Source organism: Gadus chalcogrammus, chromosome 3, assembly GCF_026213295.1.
Source record: "Gadus chalcogrammus isolate NIFS_2021 chromosome 3, NIFS_Gcha_1.0, whole genome shotgun sequence".
NCBI lineage: Eukaryota > Metazoa > Chordata > Actinopteri > Gadiformes > Gadidae > Gadus > Gadus chalcogrammus.
In genome coordinates this window covers 997,053-1,011,547 of record NC_079414.1, presented here as the reverse complement: position 1 = coordinate 1,011,547, position 14,495 = coordinate 997,053, and the positions used below count along the sequence as shown (strand labels likewise).

The 14,495-nt window shown below is 44.7% G+C and overlaps 1 protein-coding gene across 1 annotated transcript in view; it reads left to right on the top strand.

The window, feature by feature from the left end:
- Positions 1-6,582, top strand: part of LOC130377970 (protein kinase C alpha type-like) — a 297,706-nt gene extending 291,124 nt beyond the window's left edge. Inside the window, exon 16 of the mRNA XM_056584916.1 lies at positions 1,120-6,582. Within this exon, the coding sequence (XP_056440891.1) occupies positions 1,120-1,302 (183 nt within the window). The 3' untranslated portion in view covers positions 1,303-6,582. The remainder of the gene's footprint in view (positions 1-1,119) is intronic.
- Positions 6,583-14,495: the final 7,913 nt, after the last annotated feature.

The following is a 14,495-nucleotide window of genomic DNA, read 5'->3' as shown; positions in this document are numbered from 1 at the left end:
GACAGTGAGGGGACAGGCCCCAGGTGTGCGGTCCTCAGACAGTGAGGGGACAGGCCCCAGGTGTACGGTCCTCAGACAGTGAGGGGTCCCAGGTGTAAGGACCTCAGACAGTGAGGGGACAGGCCCCAGGTGTACAGTCCTCAGACAGTGAGGGGGCCCAGGTGTAAGGACCTCAGACAGTCGGGGGCCCAGGTGTACGGTCCTCAGACAGTGAGGAGACAAGCCTCGGGTGTACTGTCTTCAGACAGGGTGGTGTAACAGCTTGCTCCCCAGCGCTGTCCTCAGGACAGACGCTCCAGCCAGGACCACACTGCAAGACCGACCAGAGTTGTGGGATGCACAGTGTTCATGACAGTTCTCTAGAACTTTGTCTTTCCTCCTTCCACAAGGCGCTGCTGAAACACCACCTAGAGCCCCTCATGTGATTGAGCCTGCAGTACACTCAGACTAAACAGAGATAAGGAAACGTTGGCATAATGACCTCTGTTGAGGCTAAAGGTCTGGAATATCATATTCTCACGGCTTAATCCATTGTATGCACAAGAGGAACCCATAATGCCCCCCCTTCCCAGCTTGGAGGTGATCTAGGCTCACTCGAGCGAAACCAGACAGCCAGGGGATGTAGAGCATGTGATGCCTGATCTGTGTTGAATGACCTGAAAGAGCATCAGGTGGGGAAGTAAGAAGGACAGGAGGGGCAGGAAGTTGTTTGTATGGTCAGGTTAGGGTAAGGTTAAGGGTTAGGGTAAGGGTTAGGTTAGGGTAAGGGTCAGGGTTAGGGCTAGGGTTGATTTATTGGATGTTTCTGATTAAAGGTTGGATGGAGCACATTTGGGGCAGTGAAGAATAATACTTGTTGACTTTGCATCTTAGCGATGATGCTGCTTCTGCTTGTGATGATGATGATGATGATGATGCTGATGAAGATGCCGAGAGTATGGCCTACGCTTTATGCGGAGCTGTGAACGTCTTTGGGCAGAGCTGTGAACATCATTGCAAGGATATCAGAACTGCTCCTGAGCCTGTGGAGAATTTAGTTTTGTTCCATAACTGCTTCACTGTCTCTCTCTTCATGGCGTTCATCCAAACTATTTCTCCGTATTTCTTCCTCTCCTGCAGTGTGGCAAAGCAGCTGAGAACTTTGACAAGTTCTTCACACGCACCCAGCCCCAGCTGACCCCGCCCGACGAGCTGGTTATCGCCAACATCGACCAGGCGGACTTCAACGGCTTCTCCTTCATCAATCCCCAGTTCACCTACCCTATTGCCCCAATCGCCCCTGAGGCCAGCACCGCTCAGTGAGGGGGGAGGCCGCGGTCAACCCCATCCACCCCCACACATCCACCCCTCTACTGCCAACCCCCAGTACCCCTGACCACCACTTGAACCAGGCACAGGCAAGGCCTCAAATCTTTTATACAAGAGTCGAGACAATCAGAGGAAATGGTTTTGTTTTGATGTCTTTGTTATTATAGCAATACTCCAAATTGGCCGCATAAATGAAGTGCATACTATAAACGTGTTTTAAGAGTATTCTAGTATTTAACTACAATACCATGTTGATTATTTTAGAGGATGGAGGAGCGATCGAGGCTTCCCTGTCCTGCATAACACATGAAATAACTTAGAATCTCTGAGACTTCAGGGGATTTCTACGAAGCCAGGTGAGAGAAGAGCGCTGAGAGGAAAGAACAGTTTAACTTGGATATGAACAGTATGGTTAAAACATAAAACATGATAGGAGCTAATGAAAATATGCATTTTCGGGTAATGGGTGGCTAATGCTGTTGACATAGACTCATGAACGACTCCAGTAGATCCTCTGTCCTAAAGCCCAACTGGGACAGGGAACAAGCTCAAGCCAAATATGGAGGAGGAGGGGCCAACATCAAAGTTGCTTAAGATGTTGCTAACTGTATCTTGTTTACAAATGTCTTTCCCTTTTTCTCATGGTGATGGCAAAAGTATATTTTAGTACATTCTCTGGACTGTAGCCAGACACGTTCCAGTGCAGAGGAACACCAGACAACTCCAGACCCAGACAGCGTGTAGATCTTGTAGGTCAGATGTTCTCAGCATGAACACCATACTGGTCTCATGCAGCATGTAGAACGTGTAGAGCACATGTTGCCCCGTTGACAGCATGCGGCTCACTTTTTTTAAAATAAGAGCAGAAAAATTCTTCCTCGCTCCTCTAGACTTTTCTAAAGTGGACCGGGTTCAGTACGGTGGCCAAAGCAGATGTTCCTTTCACCAGATCATATAATGATCTATCCTTAGAGCTAAAAGGTTTGCAGTTGGTCAGTTTACAAGATGTCTGACCCTATTTGTCTGTCCTGCCTGGATGTTTCTATAAGCTTCCTGTGGCCATAAAACGTATTTGTCTGTTTGTTTTAAGCCATGTTGTTTTTTTGGTATTATCATACTAAACCATGTGTATTATCCATGTCCTGGTAGCTCAAGCAGACATGCTGGGTTTTTGAGGTACAGAATAAAACTACTCCTGTATGGGAATGTGCCAGCATTCCTTCATCTATTTCATAATTTCTTTATTTTGTTAATTCATATATTTTTGTTTCTGTAATCATCTTCAAATTGTATCCTACCATGATTTTGTCCTCAATTTCTGATATCTTAAATCTCAATTCTGTTAGATCATTTAAAAATACTCCAACCTTTCTCCAGTCCTTTGTAAATATCCTATATTCTGTATCGCAACTTACATCTTTAATGCCAACAACTGAATGAGCTTTTATTGGATTAGCTATGTTTAGCATATATCTATGTCTATAAAACAGTTACAAATAACAGAAGCGTACCATGGTTAATCCAGATTATATTGGTCGTCTTCAAAGCATTCAGATTCATCAAAATGTGAGGAAATGTTGTTTTGAACTTGTTTCAATGGATTGTTGGATTGTTTCTTTTTCTTGTTCATATCAAGTGTAGTGAAAGTGTGAGTGTGGAGGGCGTGGTCTTCACCTGCATGCTGCCCAGGTGTAGTGAAGGTGGGAGTGTGGTGGGCGTGGTCTCAACCTGCATGCTGCCCAGGGCTTTAAACCCAAGTACTGCATGCATAGAGGGTAGAAATCCTCTGAGAACACGACTTCAAATGTATGTGTATGTATAGACAATATATGTATATGTATATATACAGTACATGTACAGGTATATATATATATGTACATATATAGGTATAGATATATATGTTATTAAATTAAACATCCCTTTTAAATGTATGGATAGTTTCCATTTGAATCTACCTTCCTAACATTTTGTTCGGTTTAATGTTGAGGCAAAAGTTCTAATCGAAGAAAGCATTATATATATGAAGCTAGAAGTAATTATTGTTGTTATTCTAACAACTATTCCAATTATCTTACTTCAGTAAATATCAAAAACACTGATATCATTTCTATAAATCCCCTCCTTCTCTGATTAATCTGTGCCCTGGTTCCTTTTACCCCTCTCTCTCTCTCTCTCTCTCTCTCTCTCTCTAAACCACGATGCCCCCTAGCACTATCTAGACCAGGTGGGGCCCTAGTTCTATCTAGACCAGGAAGGCCCCTAGCTCTATCAAGGCCATGAGGGCCTCTAGCTCTATCTAGACCTGTGTCTTATTTTTGAGGTTATATAGGTTATCAGTGTTGTGTTATTGTCAGATCTTTACAGTTGTATCTGTAATTTTTTCCTGTAATTGTCTATATACTCATAGATATATCTTGATTGACCCTTTTATTTCTTTCTAAAGAATTGATTCTATCCCTGTGTTTCCTATTGTAAAACCTTCCGTTTGTGCCAAACCAGAAAATGCCACAACCCGATCCTAGCAGCGTTGCACTAGCCTTCTGGTCACACTGATGACTTTCTGTGATAGCATCCATCCGTCGTAGCCTCTCCCAGCCAGTTAGCCCATTTGAAGCTTCACTTGCTCAGCCCTCTCAACCTCCTACCCTTGCATGTAGCCATAGCTGCATCAGTGCAAAAGGATGTCAGTCATTGCCATGTCATGTAGCTCGTGGATGCATAACACATGGGCTTCCTTCATCGGTCTGTGTCATGTGGGGGCCTGACGCCTAGATGGCTGGCCTGTGGACCCCTGGAGCTCCGCAGCCTGCCGCTGTGAGCTGTAGTGAGAATGTATTGTGGGCGGATTCCCAAAGACCTGCCCTCTGGTTTGAAGCAAGTTTCATCACTGCATGTGTTGGTTTGAAGGCCCAGAATATACGTTTCAATTATCGTAAATACTAACCTTTTAATAAACAAATAAATATTTTAAAAACAACGTGAGTGCTGGAGCCGTTGATGTACTCTCTCACTCTCTCTCTCGTTTTCCCAATTCAATTCTCAGAAACCCCAATTCTTTCTTGACCTGACATTCTTTTTAACATGTTTTATGAAAATTATACATACACTAGTCAGGGGGCCAATTCTGAAAAGGGCTTCCGTTCAGACTTTTGCGAAAACGTTTTTTTACAAGCTGTCACCCTATTTTTTTAGTTAAAAGACACCCATAGGGACTTCCGGTTATGGCAGACAAGTAGGAAGAGGTGTTTCACAGTGCTCTGCTTCTGCTGCTATAATTTCTACTGAAGACTCAATTGCAACAAAAAAAATTTGAACGGTGTTGGAGTGTATGTCGCGATGCCGAGGGGTGGCAAAAACAAGCGTCTCCTACGCAGCCGAAGTTAACAGACTACCGTGTTCGTAGCATAGCAAAGCAAGCTAACGAAGACAACATGGCGGCGGTGGCAGCGGAGGAGGCAGAGGAGGCTAGCGGAGAATTAAAGTGCTTAACTACTGGTGAACGACCTTGCAGACTATATATGGTACAAGTTTGTGTTGATTGCATGGAAAAGGGAATAACCAGTTACAACTTATATGGTAAGAGCCTGGTAATACCATGGAAACAAACAAGGCTTCCTTTTACACTACAGTTTCAGCTTACTTACCTGGTAAATTGTCATGTTTTACTTAGTAACGCTGCAGAACGTCTATGGTTCAAGTTCCAGTTTACTGTATGGACTGGAATGTATCTATTACAAATTATATGGTAATAACGTGGTAACACCATGGAAACAAACAGCTTCGTACCCAGTATTTAAGAAGATGTACCATGACACTAGAGGAAAACTGTTCCTGCGGTGGTTGTTACCAGGTAAGTAATTCCATACTTGTGTGGCAGCACGAGCTATGGAGTGATGCCCTTTTCTTAAGGCAGTATTGGTAGTATTAATTGTTGACAGACAACGCCACCCTGGGAATTTCACCCAGAGATTTATTTTAAGTGGACTAGCCGAAATGAAGGAAAGGCACAGGTCCGTTATGCAATGAGGCAGAGACGGCAGTTCGGTCACACAAAAATACTTTTATTTATACAAAATTTCTGTTCTTAAGACTACTAGAGAATTACTCACTGCGGGGGAAAATGGGGAGAACCTTTCAGTGCTGAGACCTACTGTGAACACCTGCATCCAAAGGAAAGGGGGTCCCAGGAACACCACACGTAAAACAAATGAAAAATAAACCAAATGCAAACACAATACAAAGGGGACACCAGTCCACCACCGTAGGCTCAGCACCTGAATTGAGGGGGATCGCAGAGCAACCAGTTAGAAAACATAATGGAAACAAAATAATAATAACTAATAAGAGAAATCAATTAAATAAACAAAATCTATAATAAGTAAACACTGTCACGGTTTGGTACACAAGAAACTAATGTGACTCAAGTGCGAAGCAAAAACAGGATAAGTGTAAGGTATTTATTCCTCATTAATAAAGTTCCAAAAAGCTCAGAAGATCCAAAACGCAAAACACAAAGTCCAAGTAATCCAAAAGGCAAAAACACGAAAACTCAGTCCAACAATCCAAAAGGGCAGAAACACAATCAAAGTAAATCCAAAGGGTAATCCAAAACTTGGAGTATGAGAACAGTCCAGGGTCAAACAACAGGAAATCCAAAATGTAGGGTTCAAGATCAAGGTCTACTCACATGGTTTCATTGAAGACTCAACAGAGACAGAGTGAAAGAACCAGGCTTAAGTACTGTGAGACAAACACGGCTAAACCAATCACATGACTAATTAAACAGGGCCAGGTGAGTCTGCTTAACAATCGACATTAGGTGGAAACAACACAGAGAACAGAAAGACAGAATTGGCGCAATCTAGCGGTCTATGACCCAATAGTCCAACATTATGACAAACACAAGGAGAAATCAGCAAAAACTCTTACATAACATAACATACACACTTTAAGATGTAGTTGCACCAACTGAAAAAAAAGAGAGGAACACAACAGGGAAAAAGGAGGACACAACAGGAAAAGGAACAAACTATCGCTAGCCGAATGAACGTCAAAGCGATCCGGTCCGAGTCGGCCCTGGCAAGGCAGTAATAACGTGGAAGCAAAGCAGCAGTGGTTTTTATAGGTGGATTAGCCGCCGCTGCGCCGGTACTGTCGGCCACCCAGTCGGGCAGTCCCGGCCAACATGGCGTGGAGCAGTGAGCGCGACGCTATACGAAAGTGACAGTTCAGTAGGCGACATCGGCTATGTATCGATGAGCAGCGCGCAGCCAGCAGCAACATCCAAGTGAGCCCTTTACAAAACAATGACCAAAACTAGCACTGGAAAGGCAACGTATAAGAGAGATGCAGCCGTGACCGGCAGCTCACCTGTCACTGCACAGAAGCGGAAATGGACGCACAGGAGCTACGTGACCCAGCCTCCGGCAAGCAAGAGGCCGACAGGTGCTCTACGCCCGCCTCTATACGATAGTCTCCCACCGTGATTGGCTGGGACTGCCGCACAGCTGACAGTCACCATGACAACAAACTACATTTTGCCACATAAGGTAAATCTAATAAACCCTTTCTAAATGGGTGTAGCTATTGTCGAGTGTTGGACACCGCACGCGCGGTGATTTATGGGAACGATCGCGTACGACACACACACACCGCTCCGCAGGGGTGTGTTTTTGTGAGTCTGGGTGTCGCACGTACGCTCCCCGGGACCAACCTAGGTCGAGCCCGCTTGTTTCCGTGAATCGTCGGTTTCACGGAGGCGCTCGGTCCGGCTCGGCTCAGTCTTAATCCGGTCCGACCCAGGTCACTCTGTTAAGTCCCTTCACAACAGTTTACTTTAATACAAATTCAGACCTGTCCGTTTAGCGGGACCAAAGTCTCTCGAAACAATAATAGTTAATACGAAATGATGATGTATCTTTTTGCCTTGTCACCCCCTATACACGTCAGTCACAATCAACCATTGCCAGTACAATGCGCCACTCACCGTGAGGGGATCAGCTGGGAGAGCGCGTGTCGTTCTGCTTTGCCTGTGTCGAGGAGTCGACAGGGAAAAGGACTCGAACGATTGAGTTAACCTACTACAAATGTAGTCAGGTAGATTTATTTTTAGGTCCAATAAACAAAATCACTTTTACAACTGAGTATAGATTTGAAAAGAAAAGACAGTAAAAAGAAGAAGAAAATAGATGAAGAATGGCCTATTAAAAATACCAACGTCCTCTTGGGTGGAGCCAAGGTTGGGTTTCTAAGTCTAGGTACCAAACGTTCTCTCGGGTGGAGCCAAGGTTGGGTTTCTAAGTCTAGGTACCAAACGTTCTCTCGGGTGGAGCCAAGGTTGGGTTTCTAAGTCTAGGTTTTAACGTTGACGCAACTCTCGTGCCTCAGTGCACCGCATGACCCCGAGAGTTGCCTTTGTTGAGTTAATCACGCTTGAGACTAAGCTAGTGCTAAAGAAGTTTCCTATTTAAAGTACCAACGTCCTCTTGGGTGGAGCCCAAGGTCGGATTTCTAAAACTGAGTTACCAACGTCCTCTCGGGTGAAGTCCGAGGTTGGATTTCTAAATCTAAACAGAAAACAGAGTCTGAACCGAGTCCCTAAGATGAAAATCTATTGCTACGAAGGCCACAGTTTTTTGGAAGCAGAAGGGCAGGGCAGAGCAGAGCACACGACACCACACCAGCAGCAGAAGAACCAAAAAGACCGAGGACCAACGAACTAACTGAGCTTTCTCTGCAGATTTCCCTGTTTTACTCTCCTGATAACAAAAGATCCTTTGACAAACGTCCCCGAGTTTCCCTTATTTTGCCCGAGGGGCAACACAAGGAGCTTGAAGTTGTGTTCATACATCATGGGGTCTAAAGGGACACATGTTCTTTGTATTCCTCCAATGTTTCTCCACAAGGAGACATGTTTAAGCATTCAATTTACTACATAAAAGTGTATATAATGTAACCAGTTAGCCCTATGATAAGACATTTTAAGGCACATAATTTTAACACATAAGAAAATCTAAAGTAAGCAATTTACTTTCACACAAGCAGTTATAAAGAAACCAATTTTCTTTATCCTAAAATATATGTAAGCATTGAAGAAGTTATAAGGTAATCAATTTACCTTATCATAAAATATACGTAAGCATTAAAGAAGTTATAAGGTAATCAATTTACCTTATCATAAAACATATGCAAGCATTAAAGAAGTTATAAGGTAATCAATTTACCTTATCTTAGGATATATTTGATACACAATAAGTTATAAAGCAATCAATTTACTTTATCATAAGAGATACACAAGAAGTTATAAAGAAACCAATTTTCTTTATCATAAGATATGAGATACACAATATATATGGTGACCTTGTTGAAAGCATGGTGTCACAGCATGATTCTGGAGTGATTCTGGAACGGCTAGGTGCATCAATATAGTGAATCCTATCGGGACACACGTCATCCTCCCATGCACCTATGCCGTATCAGTATATGTGCATATGTGTACTTGTGTATGCGTGAGTGTATGTGTACTAGTGTGTGGGTGTTGTCATTGTGGGGGCCCCAGTTCTCTGTTTATGTGCGCCAAGGCCTGGGGGGTCCAACTTCATCCGAAGTCGGAGCCCAATCCCAGATGGAAGGGGTTTGGGGTTGTTCCAAGTAGATTGTGTGTCGTCCATTGTCGCCTTCCAGGATACAGAATCTCTTCCTTGTGGGGAGATGAAAAAACAGCTTCCGGGACAAGTGTATAATGCTTTGGTCAGTATACCTCCTGGTTTTCTCTGGTGAGGAGGTGACGAGAGTGGAGTACGGCATCAGGTGGTCAGCTTCTCTGATGGAGTTGAGGGGCCAGATGTGTTGGTAGACCTCATTTAGCTGGGGCCATCCTCGGGGTCCCAGCCGGAGACCGCAAATGTGGTCGAAGGCCCACTCTGGGTTCTTCAAATTGTGGTTGTTCGTCCTGAACCACCTTCCCTCCTTGAACTGGAACAGCTGGTTCTTGCCTGCTCCTTGTTCTCGGAAAACCACCTCAGAGGGGAGATGGGAGCCTTTCCCCCGAGTATGTTGGGAGTATTCTGGTCGTTGAGCAGGGAGGGACCTAGTGTGGCCCCGTACTAGGGCTACAACGCCCATCAGGGGTGGAGACCGCGTTGGAGTTGTGTCTCTTGGTGCCGCACGAGTCTTGAAGTTTGGTCCTCCTTGGGCATGAGTGTTAGATGCAGGAGAGAGAAATCCATGGCTGCTCATCTCTCTAGGCTGTCTGAGTCTCGTCTGGCTGTCGCCCTGTCCCCTTGTTAGGTCATAAGGCTCCTTTCTTGAGCGGGGAGCTTGGGACACCCGGTTCAAGGACCACCCATCTAGTCTGTGGCCCCTGGGGGTATTCGCCGGACATTGATAGATCATTACTTCTCTGGGTGCTAGCCCTTGGTTAGCTGGGGGATTCCTTTGGCTATAAATGGGAGAACAAAGGGAAGACAACACCCTGGCCCCCTTAGTTTTACTATTTACTACTATTCTGTCTCCTGGGTCGCATCGATATTTAGTATATGGGTTAGGGTTAGGAAAATGACTGTCATTAGGATAATGACAGTCATTGTCACTAGGAGAGGAGCTTTCAGTCTCTAAGTTAAACGTTACCCTCCTGTCTGAAGGGGCTTCCGTAATTTCCCCGTCTGAATTATCCTGTTCCCCCTGAGGCAATTCTCCATTGTCCCCAGTGAGGTCGCCTATTCCTTGAATAAACGATTCTAGAAAAAAGGGGTCTGAGGTGTCCGCGTCAAGGTCAATTTGAATTGGGCTGTTATGGTGATCCTCCATCACCTGGTCGATTACTTCTTGCATTTCTACCGCTAACGTGCTTCCTATATATCCCACGTCACGTGGGGTGTCATCCGAGATTTTTAAGGGAGTTTTGGATTTCTTATTTCGGGTTGGATAGTTTGGTCCACCTAATGTGGGCCATTCTTCGAAAGAATAAGTGATTACAACGTTGGACATGCTTTCTACCATACCAGCCACCTCCGTGTCTGCCGTAGCTCTAGCTGGTCCGCTATTGTTTTCAGTCATTCCTCCTGTCTCCGGTATGAGGGTTTCCGGAGCTCCATCTGGCTGTATAGGCCGGGTTAAGCCAGTGATTAGTTAACCATTTTTATTAGTATAGGAAAGGGGAAAGGAGTTTTTTGGTCAGAGTCCTCTTGACACTGACCCTAGATGTTAGTTACTCTTTACCCGTCCCGCCACATAATTAGTATAACAACAATAAAGTGAATCCAATCCAATCCAATCCAATCCAATAACAGATTACAGCCCATGCCGGATCTATTTCAACAACCGTGCTTAGTACACAGGCTGTGGTCATTATTGCTACCTGACTAGCTATTTTCTCACATTGTTTCCGTAGGCTGCCTTGGGAGTTTCTATTGAGCTGGTCTAAGTACGTGAGGTAGATAAAAACCAGGCTTACAGCCACTCCTAGATTAATGAGTGTCTTGTTCTCCCCTCCTAAATATTCTATAGCATGTCCTAGTACGGAGACAACATACATGAGAAAATTCACACAAGTCCATCCCCTTAGCTTGACTGGTAGGTACATTTGATATAGGAATATAATATTGTAGGATGGAATGATTGTTCCAGTATAATAAAAAGCTGCATATGCCTTAAGTAGGTATAGCAATGCTAATGCTCCTCCCATTAACCTTCCTTCTTTTAAGAGGTGGAAGCAGGCCATGATAGAGTACATAACTATAGCAAACATGTCTCTAAAGAATATGGTTCGAAATATTACCTGGGTTAAGCCAGTGATCTCGGACTCTCCCGGGGTGCAATTGTTTGCTCCCTCCATTGGTGTCGAGGTCATATTGCTTGCCATATTCTATCAGGATTTCCGGGCTGCTCAAGTTTTGCTTCTGTCTGGGCTCAGTGTGGAGTGAAGGTAGAATCTGAAGGTCTTGGCTGCAGCTTGATTTTGTCTATATGTGTTGGTCTGTTGTTAAGATAAAATCATGTGATATAGGCCGTCCCACTTTACGCATTAGGCCTCTCATCCTCCTTAACATGGGATGATTGTTTGCTGCAGAAATTTTTTAGAAGTTGCCCAAGGCTTATCTTGATCATATAGTATATGACCCCTAAGCCTAAAAGGCCCAGCAAGCCATAACCACACCATATCAGTAGAGTCTTTATTAAGGGCCAAATCCATCCTCCTATGGTGTATATTATGCTTTGTGTGACTTCACCTGCTGTTGTCAGGGCAGCTCCACCAATGTGGAGCTGCAGTGACCCCCAGCAGGTTCATGTGGTTCCTCTTGGGGAACCTTTTGCTCCGTGTACATAGCCGTTAGCAACCTCTGGGGCTTGCATGTTGGCTACATCCTTGCTGTATTTTTTTATCTTCCTTCAACCCTGTCCATACAGGGAGAAAACATTTGGTATTGCACTTCACACATGTCCCTGGTGTCACATGTGTATCTGTTGAAGTTTAGTTCTCTAAACTCTGAATGTGGCCCTCATAAAGGGGGTTCTCTGACCACTTGGTGGTGGTGCCGTGTGATCCGCTCGCCCCTGCCATCTGAAAAACAGGGTTTAGGTGTGTCCAAGAGTTATTGTTTCGCAATCCGCTTTTAACTAAAAAATGTGGAACTAGTTCCCAACATCCTCCCATTAAAGCGGGAGCGAAATTGATAGGCTCCTCCCAGTCCCCCCGGGTTTACAGCAGAGCAACATACAACATGGTGAGGCTGATCGTGAGAGAAGGGGGGGCAAGGCAGATACATCATGTTCGCATATAAAACTTTTTTCCAGATAAATAGATTTTTATGACCGCAAGTCATTTCTATAATTGCTAATTTTATACATCCGACATCCGATCCAATTTCATTCAATACTCCATTTTTACATTCATCATTAGTATTATCAATCTTCGCTGCTATTTTATTCATACAGGTTTTTTCATTAATACACGGGTATTTGTCAGGGTCTATATCCCTACACCTGTATCCTGGCACTCCCTGCCTCTTTCCTCTCGGTGGGTTATACATTTCGTATTCCTCCTCTTCTTCACTCTCTTCTTCATGCCTCCTTTCTTCTATGAAGGGTGGTTGTGGTCTTTGTTTGCTCGTTGACTTTGATTGTTCCTTGGTGGTTTTTTGATTCCGGGTAGTGGGTTCCTCCTTTTGTGCCTTCAGGGATCTGTTGGACCATTCTGGGTGTTTACGAGATGGGAGTGTGTGACTCTCTTCTCTTTGTTGCCGGCGGGGTTCGTGATACCGATAGTCTGGTACCGGGTATAGGTCGTGAGCCTTCTGCACCTGACTATGCATGGGGTCTCTTCCACGGTTAGGTTCGGTCAGTCCCCTAACTGGGATTGGCCTAACCAATATTGGAGCCGGATTTAGATCTGGGGTGGCCATGTCCATTGGTGCTGGATATTGTACTGGAGCATGGTCCCGTTCCGCGTTGACCCAGAATGCCGGATGGTGTGGCCCCACCAGTTCCGAACCCCCATAGTTATATGCGGTGGGCCTGTATTGGTCAAAACCCTGGGTCCCCTGGGCCGGTGGAGCCCCCGGTCGTGTTGGCTCTCCTCTTTGTGGTCCGTAGATTAATTCGGCTTGGGGGGTCCCTTTATTCCGGGGTTGGTCGAGAGTTACTCGATCTGTCAACTGTTCCGTCAATTCTTCATACTCTTCTACCGAGTGGGTCACCAAAGTGAAGCGAATGGTGGGGTTTTCCCAGATCAGTCTATGGAAGGCCAAGGTAAACGCATGTGTTTCATATTGGAAACCACCACCTCCAAACACTGGCAGGACAATCCTGATTGGGGGGGGTTCTCCCATATCGAGTACCGTCTGTATTCCTAGGTTCATCACTTCCTCCAGCACCACCTGTTGGTCTTTGACCGTCTGGTGCCCCTGCCTGGGGAGGTAGCAGCAATGCACTATTCCCACCAGTCCATGCTCCTTGTTTGTTTGTAGGTGGGCTGATGGGGTTGAAATGGTAGCCGGTTATTTAGCCTTTGATCCTGAGTAAATCTATCCGTTAGCGTGGGGAATCTATCCCTCAGTGCTCGAGCGGCACCCGAATCATGAGCTAGATTTGGATTGGTGGGATTCAACACGTAAACCTTTTCTCCTGGTCCTCGGGGCAGAGGACAGCTCCACAGGTCGCCCTGGTATATGGTCACCTGTCCCTCCTGCCATGGTCCTCTTATGAAATCTGAGGGCGCCCATGGCCCTGGTACCACAGACCCAGGTCTCTCTATCACCTGGGAGTTTCTTCGGGGGGGCACCGGGGAAAGGGCGCGTGGGGTTAATGCTCTCCACTGTCCTTCATGTCCAGGTTCTCCCTGAGGCTCATCATATCCTCCCGAGATCTCCCCGTCTTCCAGGGTATCTATCTCGACATCTCGCTCCCCTATCTCAGAGGCAGCCGTTCTGCTCATGTTTTATTTTTATTTATTTTATTTTTAATATCGCAACTTTTAGGGGGAATTTTTACTTTTAACACAGGTTACTCCTTTTTTTAACCTAATCTATATTTAGATGGGATTTTGTTTTCAGATAAGATAACTTATTTTACTATCTCTTATTGAAACTTCTAAGTGGACTTTTATTTATTTAACTCAGGTTGCCTCTTTATTAATGGACTTTTATCTTTGACTAGAATTACTCTCTTATCAAACTAACTATACTTATTCTTACTTACGCTCCGGGGGTTATCCCGTTTTTACCAGGTGGAATATTATTTCTTATCACAAATCAAATTACTCCATGACGAGAAATAACTCCGTTGACAACCTGCTTTATCTAACTAGGGAAGGGGCAAACCTTTTATTACCAGGTGGAAATTAGCTATACGCAATAGGGATGCAAATTATCGAGTAATTCATTAATCGATTATTGTTTCATCTTATCGATCGATGATCGATTAATTGATAAGCGGCAATTCTTCTGAGAAGCTGAATTTCCTTCTGAATGTGACACATTTAGGTGGTAATTCAACGAAGTCGTTTAGTTGTTGTACTTTAAAATACTTCCACATATTGTGCATTTGGCATCTTTGTCGTCATTAACCAACTTAAAGTGGCTCCATACTGCACTCCGTTTTGCCCTCTTCATCGTGTCAGTGTCCCGCTTTTCGTTTGTCTTGTCCTGCCTTGTTCCAATACCCGTACTGTCCGTACTTACTAGCCAAAA